Source organism: Symphalangus syndactylus, chromosome 10 (genome assembly GCF_028878055.3).
Source record: "Symphalangus syndactylus isolate Jambi chromosome 10, NHGRI_mSymSyn1-v2.1_pri, whole genome shotgun sequence".
In the NCBI taxonomy this organism is placed as follows: Eukaryota; Metazoa; Chordata; class Mammalia; order Primates; family Hylobatidae; genus Symphalangus; species Symphalangus syndactylus.
In genome coordinates, this window is record NC_072432.2 from 96207112 (window position 1) to 96229435 (window position 22324).

Genomic DNA, 22324 nt, shown 5'->3' on the forward strand with positions numbered 1-22324 from the left:
TTATACCCATTAACCTTTCCCACCTCTCCCCTGACTCCCCCACTACCCTTCCCAGCCTATAGGAAGCATCTTTCTATTCTCTTTGTCCATGAGTTCTATTGTTTTGATTTTTAGATTCCATAAATAAGTGAGAACATGCAGTGTTTGTCTTTCTGTGCTGGACTTTTTTTACTTGACATAATGATCTCCATTTCCACCCATGTGGTTGCAGATGACAGGATCTCATTCCTTCTTGTGGCTGAATAATACTCCATTGTGTATATACCACATTTTCTTTATCCATTCATTTGTTGATGGACACTTAGGTTGCTTCCAAATCTTGGCTATTGTGAACAGTACAGCAACAAAGGAGTGCAGGTGTCTCTGCGATACACTGATTTCCTCTCTTTGGGTTATATTAACACAGCAGTGGGGTTGCTGGGATCATATGGTAGCTCTATTTTTAGTTTTTTTTTTGTTTTTTTTTTTTTTGCAGTTGCAAGATTTAATAGAGTGAAATAGAGTGAAAACAGAGCTCCCGTACAAAAGGAGGGGACCCAAAGGGGGTTGCCCTTGCCACCTCGAATGCCTGGATTTATATCCCGATCCTTGTCCCTCCCACTGTGCTGTCAGGCAATAGATGATTGGCTATTTCTTTACCTCCTGTTTTGCCTAATTAGCATTTTAATGAGCTCTCTGATTGATCAGGTGTGAGCTAAGTTGCAAGCCCTGTGTTTAAAGGTGGATGCGGTCACCTTCCCAGCTAGGCTTAGGGATTCTTAGTCGGCCTAGGAAATCTAGCTAGTCCTTTCTCTCAGTACCCCCTCTCAGCAGGAAAACCTAAGTGCTGTTGGGAGGTTGGCCGACGACTGCTCTAACTGCTTCCTGCTGAATTGGCGCGTAGTAGGGGTGGTGCAGTTGAGATTTCCTCCGGAGGGGTGCCTTTGATGTCATTAGCATCAGAGCATGGGCTAACAGGCCGGTCCAGGGGTCCGTGGTAGATCTTAGTCATGGACTGCATCTGGGGCTCCATTTGAAGAACAGTTTGTAGTTTTACAGCTTTGATTCTGGAGGAGACAAACTTAACAAGGAGGTTAAAGATACAGGGATTGGGCCAGGCACGGTGGCTCACGCCTGTAATCCCAGCACTTTGGGAGGCTGAGGTGGGCGGATCATGAGGTCAGGAGATCGAGACCATCCTAGCTAACACGGTGAAACCCCGTCTCTACTAAAAATACAAAAAATTAGCCAGGCGTGGTGGTGGGCGCCTGTAGTCCCAGCTACTCAGGAGGCTGAGGCAGGAGAATGGCATGAACCCAGGAGGCAGAGCTTGCAGTGAGCTGAGATCGCGCCACTGCATTCCAGCCTGGGCGACAGAGTGAGACTCCATCTCAAAATAAAAAAATAAAAATAAAAATAAAAAGATACAGGGATTGAAATGTATGGCCTGCAGTGCAGGGGATTATTTCTTTGGCACACTTTACAGGCCCCGACTCTCTGCTTGATAGTTTTGAAAAGGCCTGGTCCAGTAAATAATAATTTGGCCATCTGGTGGGTGCTATCAATGCCTAAGTGAAATGTTTGGTGAAGGGTTTTAAGTAATTTCCATTGGTTAGCTGCAGGCAAAAGTATTTTTCCTTCTTTGGTGGCTAGCCATCCTGAGGGGAGGAAACTATGTCCTCGTGAGGTTCCCCATTCTATTTCTTCTTCTGAGTACTGGGGCTTGGTTTCCTGGAGGGGATTATCCCATACTAGGAGTCCTTCTATAAGCATTTCTAATGGAGGGTCCTGCCTTGCGGCTCTTTTGGCTTCAATATCCTCTTGGTGGTTCCTTTCTATTTCCCTTTCCTTTCTGATGACCCCGGCAGTGTAAAACTGCCACCTCTTTAGGTTTCTGTACAGCCAATAATAATTTCCTAATGGCTTCCTGATGTTTGATAAGTGTTCTCTCCAAAGTTAGGAATTCCCTTTCTGTCCATATTGCTGCATGGGCATAGAGGACTAGGTAAGCATATTTAGAGTCTGTATATATATTTACCCTTTTTCCTTCTAATTCTAGTGCCCGAGTGAGGGCTGTTAGTTTTGCCAGCTGAGCACTAGTTCCTGGAATGAGGGGATTACTTTCAAGTATTCCATTATCACTGACCACTGCATACCCCGCTTTTCAAAGTCCTTTTTCTATGAAGGAACTTTCATCAGTATACAAATTGAGGTCAGGATCAGTCAAGGGAACCTCTGAAAGGTCCCCTTGAGTGGCTTAGGTTTGAGCAATTACTTGTTGACAGTTATGTTCTATCTTTTCTTCATTGTCTGGAAGAAATGTGGCTGGGTTAAGAGTTGCACAAGTGCACAGTCGCAGCACTGGCCTTTCAAGTAATAGAGCCTGATATTTAAGTAAACAGTTGTCTGACAGCCACAAGTCTCCTTTAGCAGTGAGTATACCATTCACATCATGAGATGTCCACACAGTAAAATCTCTTCCCTGTATTATTTTAACTGCTTCAGATACTAAGACTGCAGCTGCAGCCGCTACCCATAAACAATGAAGTCAACCCTTTGCCACTACATCAATTTTCTTACTCAGGTATGCCACGGTTGCAAGCTCATCCCTCAGACCTGTGTAAGGACTCCTAGAACTATTCCTGTTTTTTTGTGATATATAAAGGAAAGTCTTGCCCCGTTGGCAAGCTTAACATGGGGCTTGGGTTAGGGCCTTCTTTAGGGCCTGGAAAGCCACTTCTGCTTCAGGTGTCCATCTTACTAAATGGGTATTGGCTTTCTGAGTTTTCTTAATTAGTGTATATAATGCTCTGGCTATTTTGCTGTACCTGGGAATCCATATTCGGCAGAAACCTGTAATGCCAAGGAACCCTCTTAGTTGCTTTATGGTTTGGGGATGGGGATAAGCCAGTATAGGCTGGATACATTCCTCAATGAGGGCCCTGGTGCCTTTGGATAATTTTAGCCCCAAGTATTTAAACTGCTGTGAGCAGAGCTGAGCCTTTGGTTTGGAAACCTTGTAGCCACAGGTGGTGAGGAAATTTAAGAGCGCTTGGGTGGCTCAGTGGCACGAGGTTTCTGAATGGGCGGCCAAAAGTAAATCATCCACGTACTGAAGGACAAGAGTGTCCAGGTATGAGAATTGGCTCAAGTCTTGGGCTAATGCCTAGCCAAATAGATGAGGCTATCCCTGAACCCTTGGGGTAAAACAGTCCAGGTGAGTTAAGACATTGGGTTTGAAGGCTCTTCAAAGGCAAACAAGAATTGAGAGTCAGGATGTATAGGGATGCAGAAAAAGGAATCCTTAAGGTCCAGGACTGTAAACCACTCTGCTTCCTCTGGTATTTGGGAAAGCAGAGTATAAGGGTTAGATACAGCCGGGTATAGAGGAACAACAGCCTCATTGATAATCCTGAGATCTTGCACTAACCTCCACAGTCCGTTGGGTTTCTGTACTCCTAAGTTTGGAGTACTGCAGGAGCTACTGCGTGCTTTTACTAGGCCTTGGGCTTTTAGGTCCTTAACAATCTTTTGGAGTCCTTGTTGGGCCTCGGGGCTAAGGGGGTACTGCCTTTGGTAGGGAAAGGAGGTGGAATCCTTTAGTTTAACTTGAACAGGATGGGCATTCTTTGCTCGACCATGTTGTCCTTCTGTTGCCCAGACTTCAGGATTAATTCCTTCCCCAAGCAGGGGACAACAAACGGGTGTTCCTTCTCCTATGTTCAGGTGTATAATGGCCCCTGCTTTTGCTAGAATGTCTCTCCCTAACAAGGGAGTGGGGCTTTCAGGCGTAATTAGAAAAGCATGTGAAAAGAGTAAAGTTCCCCAGTCACAACTTAGTGGCTGGGAGAAGTATCTAGTGACTGGCTGTCCTAGGACCCCTTGGATAGTGACAGATCTGGAGGACAGTTGTCCAGGACATGAGAGTAAGACTGAGAAGCGCGCGCCAGTGTCCAGGAGTCAGTTAATCTCCTGGCCCTCAATGGTCAAGCATACCCAGGGCTCTGTGAGGGTGATGGCATGAGAGTAAGACTGAGAAGGCCGCGCCACTGTCCAGGAGACAATTAATCTCCTAGCCCTCAATGGTCAAGCATACCCAGGGCTCTGTGAGGGTGATGGCATGGGCTGGCGCTTGCCCCGGGCACCCTCAGTCCTGCTGCTGGATCATCTGGTTAGTGGCTTCTGACTCAGAGGACCTTCGTCTCCTGGGGTAGTGGGCCTTCCAGTGATTCCCTTGACATAAGGGACATGGACAAGGGGGTGGTTTATTTCTACTTGGACAATCTTTTTTTAAAGTGTCCTTGTAGACCAAACTGGAAGCAAGCCCTATTAGGCATTCGATTTGCCCAGCTTTTCCCTTTTCCAGAGCCTCCAAGGTCCACTTGCCTAAGGGCCATGACTAAAGCGGTAGCCTTTTTTTAATCCCGTTTGTCCCGTTCCGCCTGCTCCTCCTGATCTCTATTATAAAAAAACGAGGTTACCAAGTTCAGTAGAGTTTCTAAGTTTTGCTCTGGGCCTAAGGCGGACTTTTGAAGTTTTTTCCTAATGTCTGCAGCTAACTGATAAACTTATCGTTTAAGATTAGTTGGCCTTCAGTGGAGTCAGGTGACAGGGAGGTATGCTTCCTTAATGCCTCTCTTAGTCTATCCAGAAAGGCAGTAGGATTTTCTTCCTTTCCCTGTGTTATAGTGGACATCATTGAATAATTCATAGGCTTCTTCCTAGTTTTTCTTAGTCCTTCTAGCACGCAAGTTAGCAAATGTCTGTGGCACCAATCTCCATGTTCTGATTCTGTGTCCCAGCGAGAGTCAACACTGGGAACTGCCTGCTGGCCTGTGGGGAATCGTTCTCTTTCCTCTGTTGTCATCCTATCATTGACCTAACTGAGATACCAGAGATTGCCAAACTCTCGGGCTGCAGTTATGGCGGCACTTCTCTCATTTGGGGTTAGTGTCTGATCTAGCAGTAACATTATATCTCTCCATGTCAGATCAAAGGATTGTCCTAACCCTTGTAAAACATTAATGTAGCCATCAGGGTTATCTGAGAATTTACCTAGGTCTATTTTAATTTGCTTTAAGTCTGAGACAGGAAAAGGTACATGCACTCTGGCTGGGCCGAATTCTCCTCCTCCAACTGCTTGGAGGGGGCATAATCGGGGAATATTGGCACTCTGGTTCATTGTTTACCCCTTTGTCTGTCTCCTTTAGACCGTTTGGGTTAAAGAGGGGCAGTCCTTGTTAGTTGGAGAAGGAGTCGGGGGGACGCTGGGATAGGGAGGTAGACTCTGAGGGCTTCCTGTAGGGCATAAACCACGCTTTTTACATAATTGCGAGTTGTCTCTTAATGAAAAGAAAGTTTGCACATATGGCACTTCACTCCATTTGCCTTCCTTTCTACAGAAGAGGTCTAGCTGTAGGATGGTGTTATAATTTATATTCCCTCACGAGGCCAGGTTTCTCCCCCTTGAAGAGGATATCGTGGCCAGGAGGTACTGCAGAAGAGTATAAGTCATTTCTTTCTTAGCGTCTGAGGGTCAGATTGGTCCCATTCTCCAGAATACTTCTTAGGGGCACTTTTGCCTTGAGGGGGGTGAATGTTTCCCATCTGAAAAAAGAACATAGGGATGCCAGCAACCCTAGTAATTTTCCAATGAGCATTAGTCCTAGGGTGTCCTGTAAGGGCCTAATGCTTATTCTTTTACAGGGTGCGTAACCACCCATGGACTTCTGCTTATCGGGTTAGTTACGCTTACCGATGTAGCAGTCCTGCACCTGTTTTCCTGCCTCTCTTGACCACAAAGAAAAGGGTCCGAGCTGCTGGATTCTAGTGGTCTTTTACCAGCGTACCCAACATTGCCTTTGTGCTCAGGGGTGAGTTCCTTTCTAGGGTGCGTAACCGCCCATGGACCTCTGCTTATCTGATTAGTTACGCTCACCAATGTAGCAGTCCTGCACCTGTTTTCCCGCCTTTCTTGACCGCAAAGAAAGGGGACTGGGCTGCTGGATTCTAGTTACTTTTAGTTTTTTGAGGAACCTTCAAACTGTTCTTCATAGTGGTTGTACTAATTTACATTCCTGCCAACAGTGTACGAGGGTTCCCTTTTCTCTACATCCTTGCTAGCATTTGTTGTAACCTGTCTTTTGGATAAAGGCCATTTTAACTAGGGTAAGATGATATCTTATTGTAGTTTTGATTTGCATTTCTCTGATGATCAGTGATGTTGAGCACCTTGTCATGTGCCTGTTTGCCATTTGTATATCCTTTTTTGAGAAATGTTTGTTCAGATCTTTTGCCCATTTTTGATTGGATTATTAGATTTCGTCCTATAGAGTTGTTTGAGCTCGTTGTATATTCTGATTATTAATCCCTTGTCAGGTGAGTAGTTTGCAAATACATTTCTTCCATTCCGTGGGTTGTCGCTTCACTTTGCTGACTGTTTCCTATGCTGTGCAGAAGCTTTTTAACTTGATGTGATCCCATTTCTCCATTTTTGCTTTAGTTTCCTATGCTTGTGGGATATTACTTAAGACATTTTTGCCCAGACCAATGTCCTAGAGATTTTCCTCAATGTTTTCTTGTAGTAGCTCGTAAAGATATGTAGAAAGAGGAAAGAATATAGGATTGGTGGGGAAAATAGCAGCCAAATCATGCAGGATCTTTTATGCTGTTAAGGATTTGTAGTATCCTATGGGTTTAGGTGAGGAAACAATGTGATCAGATTATGTTTTAGAAAAATAGCTAAACTGTGGTGAGAGAGAAAACTGGAAGCAAGCAGTTCTGTTGGGAAACTGAGGGGCATGGACCAGTGCAGGAGATCTGGGCATGGAGAAAAAGATGAGATTACCTAAGACAGTGGAAATGGATAAGATGGTAAGATTCTAGAAACATTTTGGATGTTAAATTAAAAAGAAAAATACCTCAGTGACTAGTTGGATACGGGATTGGAGAAGGCAGAGAGTATAAAATAACCTCAAAATTTCTAACTTGCAAATGTAATAACTGAGAAGAGAAACTACATTATCAGTAATCTCTTTGTATGGGAGCAAAGTTCTGCTGCATGTTCTCACTTTATTCAACACATCAGCCAATGATTAATTATTCTTTGTCTTTCTTACTAGTCTGAAACCTAAGAGAATTTTTCAAATATTTCTTTTCTAAAAGGAAAATTATAGTGGGATATTTTTTAGATTATAAAGGTAATAGATGCTCACTATTTTAAAAAAATTCGGATAATGCAGAAAGATATAAAAACTATTATATAGTCTAGAGAAAAGTAAAAAGCTTTCATCATCCATGGTTGACCCCTAGTAACATCTTGTTTTTATATACTTCCTAACTTTTCTATGCAGATATATATGTAAATAAATATTTCCTATAAATAGGTTACTTTACCTGCTGTTTTATACCCTGCCTTTGTCACTTGATGATATAATGCATATTATTCCATGCCAAATATAAATCTATTTCATAATTTGTAATTGCTGTGTTGAATTCCATTGTATGGATGTACCATCATCAGTTTTCTATTTTTATCTTTTCTGTACAATACTGCCATGAATATTTTATACTTCATCTTTACAAGTTAATCATATCTGATTATTTTTCAAGATAAGTTTTCAATAGTAGAAATCCTGGGTCAAAAATACATGTTTCAAATTTTAATTCATACTTTGTGATTGGTTATGCCAATTTACATTCTACTCCCAAACTATTGGGTATAAACCCTATTTCTCTTTTTCTAGCTCCATGACTTTTCTCTAAAATTAGAATGCTAAATATTTATCTTTTAAGGTTGTTATAATTAATTCAGAGAATGAATATACATATTTAGCCCAATGTTTAATACCTAATAATTGCGTAATAAATGCCAGCCATTGCTTTTAATAACATGCAATATGTGCCTCCCCAAAGCCCTGTTAATACTGGGTAACATCAGTCTCTTTAATTTTTACTAATGTGGGAAAATGGTGTGTTATTTCAATTAGAAATCTTGGATGGCGAACATCTTTTCATGTGCTTATTAGACTTAGACTTTTTTGTGTATTCATTTCTGAATTGCTTTCCATTTTCTGTGATTACTTTGAAAATTTGCTTTGTTTTTTTTTTTTTTTTTTTTTTGAGATGGAGTCTCGCTCTGTCGCCCAGGCTGGAGTGTAGTGGCACGATCTCTGCTCACTGCAAGCTCCACCTCCCGGAGGGCATTCTCCCACCTCAGCCTCCCAAGTAGCTGGGACTACAGGCACCCACCACCACGCCTGGCTAATTTTTTGTATTTTTAGTAGAGATGGGGTTTCACCATTCACAGAATGGTCTCGATCTCCTGACCTTGTGATCCACCCGCCTTGGCCCCCCAAAGTGCTGGGATTACAGGCGTGAGCCACCACTCCTGGCCTTTTTTTTTTTTTTTTGAGACAGTTTCACTCTATTGCCAACGTTGGAGTGCAGTGGCATGATCTCAGCACACTGGAACTCCGCCTTCCAGGTGCAAGCTGTTCTCATGCTTCAGCCTTTTAAGTAGCTGGGATTATAGGCATGTGCCACCACTCAGGCTAATTTTTGTATTTTTGGTAGAGACAGTTTCACTTTGTTGGCCAGGCTGATCTTGAACTCCTGACCTCAAGTGATCCACCTACCTTGGCCTCCCAAAGTGCTGGGATTACAGGTGTGAGCCACCGTGCCCAGTCAAAAATTTGCTCTTTTTCTTATATTTGAGTATTTTTTATGTGTTATAGATGTTGACTTCTTTTTTTTGATACAGAGTCTCGCTCAGTTGCCCAGGCTGGAGTGCAGTGGCTCAGTCTCTGCTCACTGCAAGCTCTGCCTCCTGGGTTCACGCCATTCTCCTGCCTCAGCCTCCTGAGTAGCTGAGACTACAGGTGCCCGCCACCACGCCCAGCTAATTTTTTTGTATTTTTTTTAGTAGAGATGGAGTTTCACCGTGTTAGCCAGGATGCTCGCGATCTCCTGACCCCGTGATCTTCCCTCTTCGGCCTCCCAAAATGCTGGGATTACAGGCGTGAGCCACCACGCCCGGCCAGAGATGTTGACTTCTAATTTGCAAACATTTCCCTACATTTTGTCATTTTTAATTGAATTATATATGGTACTTTTTAACCCTATATGTGTAAAACAATACATTTGTAGATAACTCTACCATTTATTCGCTTTATGATTTCTGGCTTTTCCTACCCTAAGAGTTTCAAAATATTTGTATGTAATTTTTTTGTTACATTTCTCACAGTAAAATTTTTAATCCTTCTGGAATTTCTTTTGTTTTAGGGTAAGATGGAGTTTTATTTTTTATGTACTAAATTTCCATTCAAATCATCTGTTTGATAACTTATCTAGGGCAAATTTCCTTTGATTCTTCTTTTTGTTTGTTTGTTTTATAGAGACAGGGTCTTACTCTGTCTCCCAGGCTGGAGTTTGGTGATGCAATCACCACTCACTGCAGCCTTGAACCTATCGGTTCAAAGATTCTCTCACCTCAGCCTCTCAAGTAATAGAACAGACACATGCTGCCACACCCAGCTTACTCTTCTTTTTAATACTCTTCTTGGCTATTATTGCATATTTATTCTCCTAGGAAAACTTTGGAAAATCGTTCTGTAAAATGTAAAAAAAAAAAAAAAGTGTAAAAAAAAAATTTGATCAAGTCGTTGATGCTGAGGCCAGTCACAGTGGCTCACACCTGTAGTAATCCCATCACTTTGGGAGGCCTGGGCAGGCAAATCACTTGAGCTCGGGAATTCAAGACCAACCTGGGCAACATGGCTGGTATTTTTTCATACAAAATATATGAAAATTAGCGTATGAAAAAGATACGAAATTAGCATGTGTGTTGGCATGTGTCAGTGGTCCCAGCTACACTGAAGGTTGAGGTGGGAGGATTGCTTGAGCCTGGGAGGTGGAGGCTGCAGTGAGCCGAGATCACACCACTGCACTCCAGCCTGGGTGACAGATTGAGACCCTGTCTCAAAAAATAAAAATAAATAAAATAAACTTGTTGAAAAGTCACACTGAGATTTTGATTGAGGTTTTCAGATTTCTTGGAATAAATAGTAAATCTTGAGTGCACTTTAAAAATCTCATGGTTACAACCGTCATTTCAGTTGAGCCTGTTAGAACATTCCAGAATTTTTATGTTATGCTTGTACATACAATACTATATAAATAGGTATTTCATAACAATATGTTTTGATGGTGTTCGTTGATTCAGAGACCAAAACTTTTCACTCCCAAAACTCAAAGGCATGCCATTTTCTCAATAGCAGGAAAATATATTGTACTTGTATGTGTTGTAAAACTTGAATTACTGTTTCAGAAGTGATTTCTATTATGTTTATACAAGGAGAAAATTCAGAGTAATTTACTTTAATGAATATGTAAGGCAGACTCTATTCTAAGATTCTTTTATTACAGTACAAAATATAACTCTTTAGCTTCACCCATTTCAGTTCCATCTTAATGTATATTTGTTTCAGTAATGTTCCCCTTCCTCACAAACATTTACTTTTTTTCTTTTTAGTTAAAAAAATTTTTGTTCCTGATGGGACCAAGAGTTCCAACACAAACGTTTAAATAGAGGAAAAATAAATGAGAGAGCCATTAAGGTCTTCTTATAAAAGCAGATGCTTGTTAGAGCTTACAAATTATTAACCCACATATCATAAACAAGAAATCTGTTTTTCAAGTTTCAGTTTCATAAATTTCTTGGCATAATCTAACATTTTAAAAATTAATATAACCAATCTGTTTCAGTGAAACTAAGTATACAATTAGGCTTTACATCATATGTTAAACGTTTCAATAACCATGTACAAACAGCCTTTTGATGTAAATGGGCTTTTTGTTACCCATTATAGAGGAAATTGAGGTTTTGAGGAGTTAATGTCAAATGGTAGGAAGGAACGAAACTAATATTTTGAGTACCAAATGAACCAAGCACTTTATTTGATGTTTTCTTGGAGCTTATTATTTTGAGTAAGTAGATTATTTTCTGACAGTAAATTTGATCAAGTCATTGGTGCATTATATATAACCAAATTTGTCACCATATTACCAATTCTTTACTTTTTTTATTCATCTGTGATTGTTTACTCAGTTTTTGTATAATAGAATACATGAATCCTGCTTTTTATAATTGAATAATCACTTTTCCCTGCTGCTTAAGATATCTGTAGTTGATTAAAATAAATGATCTCAAGCATTTTTCTTTGTTTTTCAGATTCCTGAATTTGACAACTTGTACCTGGATATGAATGGAATTATACATCAGTGCTCCCATCCTAATGATGATGATGTTCACTTTAGAATTTCAGATGATAAAATCTTTACTGATATTTTTCACTACCTGGAGGTGTTGTTTCGCATTATTAAACCCAGGAAAGTGTTCTTTATGGCTGTAGATGGTGTGGCTCCTCGAGCAAAAATGAACCAGCAGCGTGGGAGGCGTTTTAGGTAAAACATTTATGTTTTATTTTGGAATATTATTTAGCTTAGTAAAACTATATTATTTTAAAGGTAGTTGATTTAACACAATCTTCTGTTCATGTTTATTTTCTGTGTAAACTCCCCCAGAAATGGAAATATCTCAGTGTCATATTTTACCAGTCGAGCAATGAGTTAGGAACTCAGTGAGATGTCCTTTCTCAAAACATATGTTGGAGGTTCTTTTGTTCGTTTGTTTCTTTGTTGAGACAGAATCTCACTCTATCACCCAGGCTGGAGTGCGGTGGTACAATCTTAGCTCACTGTAATGTTTGCCTCCCCAGTTCAAGTGATTATCGGTGCCTCAGCCTCTTAAGTAGCTGGGATTACAGGCAAGCGCCACCAGACCCAGCTAATTTTATTTATTTTTTTATATATATATAAAATTTTTTTTTTTTGAGACAGAGTTTTGCTCTTGTCGCCCGGGCTGGATTGCAATGGCGCGATCTCGGCTCATTGCAACCTCCGCCTCCCGGGCGCAAGTGATTCTCCTGCCTTAGTCTCCCAAGTAGCTGTGATTACAGGTGCCCGCCACCACGCCCAGCTAATTTTTGTATTTTTAGTAGAGACAGAGTTTCACCACGTTGGCCAGGCTGGTCTCAAACTCCTCACCTCAAGTGATCCACCCACCTCAGCCTCCCAAAGTGCTGGGATTACAGGTGTGAGCCACCATGCCCAGCAATTTTTAATATTTTTAATAGAGACAGGATTTCACTCTGTTGGCCAGGCTGGTCTCGAACTCCTGACCTCAAGTGATCTGCCTACCTTGGCCTCCCAAAGTGCTGGGATTACAGGTGTGAGCCACCACGTCTAGCCGGGTTTTGGTGTCACCTGGGGCTCTAAGAATACATCACTGTAGTTACAGTTCAGCAATCAGGAAGCTACTGCTGCTTCTGTTAGTTCCCAAGCTACAGTGCACTTGCTAGATCTGTACTGAAAAAAACTGATTCCCTGTTCCTTGCTTATAAAGTCACACTTTTGTTTTCTGTCACAAGTTTTTATACTTCTCATTGATAATTTGCAAATGATAGTACTGTAGTAGAGAAAAGCTCCAACAGTAGTCTGCCCTGGGATGGTAACTAGAAAGTGAACTAAGAGATTCTTCTAATGAGTACATTATTGACATTTAACTTAATTCAACAAACATGTATTGAATGCCCAGACTCTGGGTTAGATGCTGATTTTTGACTGAGCATAGGTCCAGATTGGGCAGAAAGGCAAGTGAGATCAGAATGCAATTGATGGACTGTGAGAAGTGAGCTAAGTTAGGAAATTCAGGGTATCATCAGCACCACTGTGTGACTTAGGTGGTAGGAGAAGTAAAAGGATGAGAAGAGGTTACACACATAGGATTTTAAAATTCATTCCTGGACATGTGGAATATTTCTATGTAACAGTGAAATCAGGCTGTGTCCCGGTTCGTGGGTAACAGAAGTAAAGGTTAGAATTGAAGGCAAGAAATCCCTAGCAGAGAGTGATTGTTGGGTCATTAGCATAATGAGTCCTTCAGTCATAATGGCAAGTAAAGGAGTGGAAAGACCATCTGCACATCCAATGTGGAAGTCATCAAAGAAGGTGGGACGGTGCCTTGAATAAGGCTGCCGGTGAGAGGAAGAGGATGGCAAAAAGTACTGATTTCAATATCAAAAGAAAAAAGATACTGAAATTTTTAGAAAGACTGTGAGATCTTTGAAGGCAAGGGCCATCTCTTAGTAATATTTAAATTCTCAAATACCACCCAAGACTTACTCTATCAGAATCTCTAGTAGTTGAGAAATTCCTGGGAACTATTTTTTACCATACTCCCCTGGTATTTGTTAAAATAGTTTTTGGGAGCCACTAGCCTAGAAAATCTAGTGTTGAGAGATTTTATAAACCTGCTACATCAGTCTGGGTTCAGTTGCAGGTGATAGAAAGTACTGTAGCTATTTCAGACAAAAAGGGGTGTAATTCAGGGAATTGGGTGCTTATAAAAATCATTGTAAAGCCAAAAGGGCAGGAATCTAGGTGAGCCGTAAGGGATAACTTCCCAAACAGCACCACAGAACTGACTCATCACTGGCAGAACTATTACCACATTCAGATAATGTGAGGAGTTCAGAGCCCCCTACCAAAATGGGTGGTTCCGGGAACTTACTCCTTTATCTGTGCTCCAATAATTAAGAAGCTGTCACCTGGGGCTCTAAGACTACATCACTGTATTACAATTCAGCAATTAGGAAGCTACAGCTGCATCTGTTCCAGAGGTACAGTGCACCTGCTAGATCTGCACTGAAAAAAACTGATTCCCTGTTCTTGCTTATCAGCACCTCCAAAGATACTGAATACTGGGATCTTCTTTACCATTGCTGAAATATACAGAGACACCAGAGCTCCAGTGCCTCAATTGTGATGCAGGCATCACCACACTTCCACTTTCCAAACCTTATATGGAGGCATCTAATAGGCAAAATCTGAGTCATATCAAGACACTTAGCTGCAGGGAAGCCTGAGAACTTTCTAACCTACCTGGTATCAGAAGGTAAACTAAAAGGAGAATGGAATGGAAGTTGAGGGCCAATGCATTATAACCACCACAAGCATTTATTAAATACTGTGCTGGTATTGAGCACTGCATTTTTCCTAGAAATCCCCTAGTCAGTTTTCTGCCATTCTCTACAGTGATGACCTTCTCCATTCATAATTCCGTTTTACTTATCTCTAAATCTGCCTTCTATCTTTTATCCCCACCATGCCACTAAAATTTCCTGACAAGATTACGGCTAAATCCAGGCCGGGCGTGGTGGCTCGCGCCTGTAATCCCAGCACTTTGGGAGGCCGAGGCGGGTGGATCACAAGGTCAGGAGTTCAAGATCAGGCTAGCCAAGGTGGTGAAACCCCGTCTCTACTAAAAATACAAAAACAATTAGCCAGGGGTGGTGGTGGGTGCCTGTAATCCCAGCTACTTGGGAGGCTAAGGCAGAGAATTGCTTAAACCTGGGAGGTGGAGGATGCAGTGAGCCGAGATCGCACCACTGCACTCCAGCCTGGACAACAGAGTGAAACTCCATCTCAAAAAAAAAAAAAAAGGATTATGGCTAAATCCAAAGAATAGTTCTTTCTTCAACTTATTTATCCACAGCATTTAACAATGTTGACCATTCTTTCTTGAACTTCTCCCTTTTCTTGACCATCATGTAACCACATTCTCTCTCTGTACTTTCTTAGTCTCCTCCTTGTCTTCTTTTCTTCTTTTGCGTTTCTTAAATATTAATGTTTCTTAAGTTTCTGTCCTAGGCTCTGAGTGATTTCATCCAATGGCTTTGATTACTATATCTCTGCTGATGACTCCAAATTTATCTTTCTGGTGGATCGCTTTCTCCTAAGCTCCTATATATCCAAATGCCTACTGAATGTCTCCTTTTGGAAACCCCAGATGTACTTCAGGGTTAACATATTTAGAACTGACCTCATCTTCCCCTTAAAACAGTCTGCCTTCTGTGTTTCCTATTTCAATGAATGGCAACACCTGCCACTAGCTACCTAATCCAAAAGTCCAAGAGTTATTTGGACTTCTCGCTCTTCCTCATTCCTCACATCCAGTCCTCTTTATCCAGTCTCAAATTTGTCACATCTGTCTACTTCTTTTCATCTTTAATGCTACTGTCTCAGCCTAGACTACCATTATCTTAATCTAGATTACTTCAATAGTCTTACCTTGTTCCTGTCAAACATTTTCTTTATTGCATCCAGATTAAACATTATGGCTGTTTAATTTTCTAGGTCCCCACTAGAGTGTAATCTCTGAGAACAGAAATAATTTTTTTTTTTTTTTTGGAGAGTCTTGCTCTGTCTCGCACAGGCTGGAGTGCAGTGATGTGATCTCGTCTCACTACGGCCTCTGCCTCTTGTGTTCAAGCGATTCTCCTGTCTCAGCCTCCCGAGTAGCTGGGACTACAGGCCATACCACCACACCCGGCTAATTCTTTTTGTATTTTTAATAGAGATGGGGTTTCGCCATGTTGGCCAGGGTGGTCTCAAACTCCTGACCTTAGGTGATTCACCTGCCTCGGCCTCCCAAAGTGCTGGGTTTACAGGTGTGAGCCACCGCACCTGGCCAAGAATAATTTCTCTTTTGTTACATCCCAAGACCTTGTGACATAACAACATTGAATAATCGTTTGGTCAGCCAAAGAAGGAAGGGAAGAAAAGAGGAAAGAAGACATTGCAGATAATACAAATGAGTTGATATCCTCAGAGTTTTTGTTATGTTAAAGAGGTTGGTGAGAGAGAAATTAAACTTGAAGAAGAGTTTGTTCATCACAGAAATAGAATTCTGTGGGGCACAGTAGATGAAGCTGGTAGCAAGGCTGTAGAAACTATACTCAAAGCAGAGCTTCCTAACTTGTATGTCATGTGGCATGCTGGTACGCTGCAGAGGGGTGGCAGTAGAAGTCAGACAGGTAGTAGGACACCCATATTCAAATCTAGGTTTGCCTGACTGTAAAACTCAGGTTCTTTTTAGTAAATTCTGTTGCCTCAAAAATGTGATGATTCGACAGTTGATTTCATTAATGTCATTAGGCTTTCATTTTAAATGTTTTTAGGAAACACAAAGATAGATATTTCAATTTTATAATTGTATTTTTATATAATCTTAGGGATAATTTTAATGATCTTAAATGTATACATTAAATGATGATTAAAATCATTAAATGTCATCATTACATGTAGTATATATAATGAACATTTAAAGCTATACTTTTGATCTTATTTTTAGAATGAATTTGCCATATATTTGTGACAAGAATTATTTTATGTTTTTAACATTCTGTTAAAATGTCCTACTTCTGTATTCCTAATCTGAAAAATTCAATTTTTTTTTTTTAAATGTGACAGAGACTCACTCTGTCACACAACCTGGAGTGCAGTGGGTACCATCATCACTCATTGCAATCTTGAGCTCCTGGGCTCAAGGGATCCTTTTGCCTCAGCCTCCCAACTAGCTGAGACTATAGGCACATGCCCCTGTACCTGGCTAATAATTTTTTTTATTTTTGTAGAGATGGGATCTTGCTTTGTTGCCCAAGCTGGTCTTGAACTCCTGGACTCAATTCTTCTTCCCACCTTGGCCTCCCAAAATATTGGGATTACAGGCATGAGCCACTGCGCCTGGCCTGAAAAATTCAATTCTTTAAATAAACAAAACAGACAAGTCTGAGGCTCATTGTTGTCAATCATAATCATTTCAAAACTTGTATGTTTTGAACGTTAAAACTGGTGAATTACTATTTTAGTTATAAAGGCACCTACATAGCAGTTTATGTAAAGATCTTCACTTTTTTTCAGAAAACTTAAGGTACTTTTTTCCCCTAACCTTTAAGGTCAGCAAAGGAGGCAGAAGACAAAATTAAAAAGGCAATAGAGAAGGGAGAAACTCTTCCTACAGAGGCCAGATTTGATTCCAACTGTATCACACCAGGTAAATTCACTGAGAGAAAAATTATGACAGAATTGAAATATAATTGAAAACTTGGTTTTTAAATGTATTTTATTTTCTATGCTCTATTTATTTTGGCCTTAGAGTTCCATTTACTGTATTTTCCCACTTATGTTTGCTCATGAGATGGTTTGGTCACCTTGGTCATAAATACTCCTACAAAAACTGTAGGGATTTTCAGATGTAGATAAATTAGAGCAGATATGGACAGGAATCTCCCAGGTGTACAGAATTGCAGACCTTGAAGAAACTTATGTTTATATATCTTTCTGTCCTACTCCTGCCATTTATTTATGTTAAAACAGACTCAGTGAGGTTGTAGCTTATCAAGTTGATGTAGCTAGATTGTGGTAGTGAGAGTACGAAACTGATTCTCCTAGTCCAGGGCACTTACTACTCTGCTTCTCAAAATTAGTTAAGATTTTTATGACTTTAAGGAAAATGAATTTATCAGTATTATGTTTAATTTTGTATGCAGCCACATACTCTATACTTCTACAACCTTTGTCTAACATCATTATAATTCTTTACTTTGAATGAAAATCTTAAAATCTAACTTTCTCATCAGTTCTTTACTAACAGTGGTAATTTGCCCTTTCTTTAAGTGCATTGGTCACAGGTTGCTCAGTTTAACAACCAGTTTTATCCTGATTGTGGTTTTAGACTGTATTGCTTTTGACTGTTGACCATCTGAGCCTTTCCCAAAATGTAATCATTGTAGACTCAGGCTCCAAATTAATAATAATTTTTCAGAATAATAATTTCAGTAGTAATATTATTATTATTGACAATCTGATTTAAGCTACAAGCCTTAAAAAAAAAAACTTCAGAATTCAGCAGAAGAAATAGAAGGTTGAGGTTCATTAGAGAGTTCAAACTCTGCCCTTATATGAAAATTCCTGAAGTACAGTGCTGAGACACTAGTAAAATTCCTTGACTTTCCCTATGTGACACTGATTTTATTTAGGGGGACTAGTGACATTAGAAACAGTTGTGATATTTGCAAGGGAAAAGTACATTACTTGTTTTTCAGGATAAGCAAGAAAGCTTTTGACCTTCTTTAGAGATCCTACAGCTACCTAGCTATTCCCTGCGCACTCACATTCAGTTATGTGTTGTCACTGATAACTTAATGTTTTTATGTCTTTCTTAGATTAACCTTTTTAAAACTTATTATTTTTAGGAACTGAATTTATGGCCAGGTTACATGAACATCTGAAGTATTTTGTAAATATGAAAATTTCCACAGACAAGTCATGGCAAGGAGTTACCATCTACTTCTCAGGCCATGAGGTTATTATCTTTTTTTATTTAAAGAGTTTTAAAAAATTATTTAATATTCTCAAGCATACACTATATTACTGCATTTTTAAAAACATTTTATTTAGACTCCTGGAGAAGGAGAGCATAAAATCATGGAATTTATCAGATCCGAGAAAGCAAAGCCAGATCATGATCCAAACACCAGACACTGTCTTTATGGTTTAGATGCTGACTTGGTAGGTATAATTTTTATTATTATAAACTTATGCATTGGTAATTAAATATCTAAGAGATTTCATTTTGTACAGGAAGCTTACTGGCTGTGGCAACAAATATTGGAGACACAATAATGATTGCTATTTCTATCATTACCAAATTTCTAAAAATCATTGGAAAATGAGCTTTTTAGCCATAGTTTATTGACCAACAGGTCTCTATAATTAGTCTACAGATGTGACTAATCCTAGTGCTGTGAATACTTTGCCGAGGTCAGAGAATTGGGGCTGTCTTTTTACCCTCAGGCTTAATACTTGGCTTTTAATACCTCCTGATCTGAAAACTCCGTGCTCCAAATACCTTTAGTAGACTTTTTTTGGCATTAACTTTTTATTATGGAAATTTTCAAGCATAAACAAAAATAGAAAAGGTAATATAATGAACATCGTATACCCTTCATCTAACTTAAATAATTTTAAATTTCTACCCCTAATCATCTGTCTCCTCTCTCTCCTCCCTGCCCGATTATTAAAGCAAATCCTGAACATTTTATCAGTAATTTGTGTATGTTTCATAATGTTTCTCTAAAGGATTACGGTGTTTTTTTAAGAAAAAATACATAACCACAATGCCATCATCCCACCTAAAACAGAAATTAAGCTTTTCTTAATATAGAAATAACCAGTTAGTATTATCATTTCCCTGATTGCCTCATAGATGTTTCATTTTGTTTTCTTGTTTGAATCAAGATTGAAATAAACAGTATGCAAGTACATGGCATTTGATTGATATGTTTCAACAGACTGTTGACTTACTTGGGGTATTAGAATACTGTGTGAGACGCCGGGCAAGGTGGCTCATGCCTGTAATCCCAGTTCTTTGGGAGGCCGAGGCAGCCAGATCATCTAAGGTCAGGAGTTCAAGACCAGCCTGGCCAACATGGCTAAACCCCATCTCTACTAAAAAATACAAAAATTAGCCAGGCATAGAGGCAGATACCTGTAATCCCAGCTACTCCGGAGGCTGAGGCAGGAAGAATTGCTTGAACCTGGTAGGTGGAGGTTGCAGTGAGCCAAGATCACACCACTGCTCCAGCCTGGGCAACAGAGCGAGACTCTGTCTCAAAAAAAAAAAAAAAAAAAGATTACTGTGTGAGAAAATTAACTGAAAGTGCTCTTTTCCATTTTTTTTTTTTTTTCCTGAGTTTTCATATACTGGGGCTATTCTGGTCTCCAAAAGAGTCCTGCATCCTTTGGTCATAGAAAAGCTGCTGCCTCTAATTTCTAACCAGTTCCCCCACGGCAAGTAGAAATATGTGAAAACCAGGAGAAGATATTTGGGATTTGGGGGGATAGAAAGAGGAGAGGGGATAGGGGATATAGGGTAATGGTTATGAAAAGCATGTGAGCTAAGCTGAACATATTTTTCTTAGAAAAGTACACTTTATCTCATTCATAACCTACAAATAGATCATATTTTGTTATTTGTATATTTAATGTGCTAATTGTTGCTTATTCTTCCTTGTATAGAATCGTTTTTTAATTGCTTTTGTGAACCTAATATTATTAAAAATGGGAGAACAAAAACATATCTTAATCATTTTTCAACAGATTATGCTTGGATTAACAAGTCATGAGGCACATTTTTCTCTCTTAAGAGAAGAAGTTCGATTTGGTGGCAAAAAAACACAACGGTAAATTATATAGCATATATGTTGGAAGAAAGAAATTACGCCCGGATAGTAATTCTTTAACAGATACATGATTTGTAAATACTTTATCTCATTCCGTAGGTTGCCTTTTCACTATGTTGATAGTGTCCTTTGATGCACAAACGTTTTTAATTTTGTTATAATCCAACTCATTTATTTTTCTTTTTTTTATGAGTTTTCAAGTTTTAACTTTTATGGTTAGATCTTTGATTCATTTTGAGTTAATTTTAGTGTGTAGTGTAAGGTAAGGGCCCAACTTCATTCTTTTGCGTGTGGATATCCAATCTTCCTTGCATTATTTGTTGAGAAGACCAGCCTTAAATGGGCCAGATCTCAGTAGTTTCTTACGTCTACTATATGTTATTTAGGACTCTTAATTCTGAGAATCCTTCCACAGAACACATAATGTAAACCAATTGTTTTGAACTTTAACATGTGTTATCTATTATTGCAATTGTATTTTTATCTTTGTTACCCTGCAACTTTCATATAAATTGTATGCCTTAATTACAAGACCTGACTATCTTCTAATGACACTTTTGATTTAAGCTTTGTTACATTTTTAAGCTGGGACCTTAAAAATAGAAATCACTGTATCTTGATCATCTGACTAATTCCAGGGTATGTGCTCCAGAAGAAACTACATTTCACCTTCTACACTTGTCTTTAATGAGAGAGTATATTGACTATGAGTTTTCAGTATTAAAAGTAAGTATTAATAAAGCCATGGACCAAGGATTTCCATTGCAGGAATTTTCACTGGATTTGACTTTGTTCTCCATTTTACTGTAGGAAAAGATCACATTTAAATATGATATTGAAAGGATAATAGATGATTGGATTTTGATGGGGTTTCTTGTTGGTAATGATTTTATCCCTCATCTACCTCATCTACATATTAATCATGATGCACTGCCTCTTCTTTATGGAACATATATTACCATCCTGCCAGAACTTGGGGGTAAGAAGAATTTAATAATCTCTCGAGGATACTCTAATTTAGTGCCACCTTACCCTAAAAATGCAACTTGATTTAGTAGATTATTGCATGCACAGCTAAAGTAGAAAAACATTGAGGATTTATTTTGGTCTAAGGTGCTATCCTCTGAGGTTGTCGTTTTCAGTGATTCACAAGGAAAGAAAGTGAACAGAGTTAATGAACCTCACTTATTGATAACTAATGTTTGCCTTTTTTTTTTTTATTTATTTATTTTTTGAGACGGGGTCTCGCTCTGTTGTCCAGGCTGGAGTGCAGTGGCGACAGTGCAACATTTGCCTTCTGGATTCAAGCTATGCCCATGCCTCTGCCTCCTGAGTAGCTGGGATTACGGGCGTGTGTCACCATGCCCGGCTAAGTTCTATTTTTAGTGGAGATGGGGTTTTATCATTATTGATCAGGCTGGTCTCAAACTTCTGGCCTCAAGTGATCCGGCCTGCCTCGGCTTCCCAAAGTGCTGGGATTAAAGGCGTGAGCCACCACACCCGGTCTAATCTTTGCTTTTAATTCCTTAAGAAAGCCAGCATACTTTATTGGTTTTACTTTTTTCATATTTAAGCATAGAACTTCAATTTTTTTTTTGAATGGATATGCATCAGAGTGTTTAATATGCAGCAGTGATTTTTCAGTGAAAACAGAAAATTGACAAGCATAGTGATGCCGAATAAAACAGACCACAGGGTAGCAGGACATCAGTCCTTAAGTTAACATATTTTGAATGATCTAGATAGATTATAGAACATATTTAATTTAATTAATTGTTACCAAATGTTAGATTATTATTATGTGGAACCTGGAATTTCTTATATTTGGCTTTGGTGCTTACATGTTGCATATTATAGTAGCATAAAATTCATAGAAACTAGGGCCAGTTTGGATATAGTCCAACACTGTTTTTTCTTGATTAGTACTGTAGAACATAAACATTCAACATTTTGTAGAAAGAATTTTGTAGAATTGTTTAGAAAAAATGTCAGCTTTTAATACAGATTTAAACTTTTGTTTCTTTTAGGTTATATTAATGAAAGTGGGCATCTCAACTTACCTCGATTTGAGAAATACCTTGTGAAACTATCAGATGTAAGTAACTAGAAATTTTTGTTTTCCTGTCGCAGAGTAGCTGTAAATGATCAGTCACCAATTATGTAATACCAGAAGAAAGGGGTTTTATAATTCTATTCCAATT

The 22324-nt window shown here is 39.4% G+C and overlaps 1 protein-coding gene across 4 annotated transcripts in view; it reads left to right on the forward strand.

Moving 5' to 3' along the window:
* The window catches only part of XRN1 (5'-3' exoribonuclease 1), a 145332-nt gene that overhangs the window by 3952 nt on the left and 119056 nt on the right, over window positions 1–22324 (forward strand). For all 4 annotated transcript variants that reach the window (XM_055295158.2, XM_055295157.2, XM_063610665.1 and 1 more), the window contains exons 2-9: window positions 11210–11442; window positions 16836–16933; window positions 18135–18244; window positions 18340–18450; window positions 20041–20123; window positions 20762–20849; window positions 20934–21102; window positions 22151–22218. In XM_055295158.2, the coding sequence (XP_055151133.2) occupies window positions 11210–11442; window positions 16836–16933; window positions 18135–18244; window positions 18340–18450; window positions 20041–20123; window positions 20762–20849; window positions 20934–21102; window positions 22151–22218 (960 nt within the window). The remainder of the gene's footprint in view (window positions 1–11209; window positions 11443–16835; window positions 16934–18134; window positions 18245–18339; window positions 18451–20040; window positions 20124–20761; window positions 20850–20933; window positions 21103–22150; window positions 22219–22324) is intronic.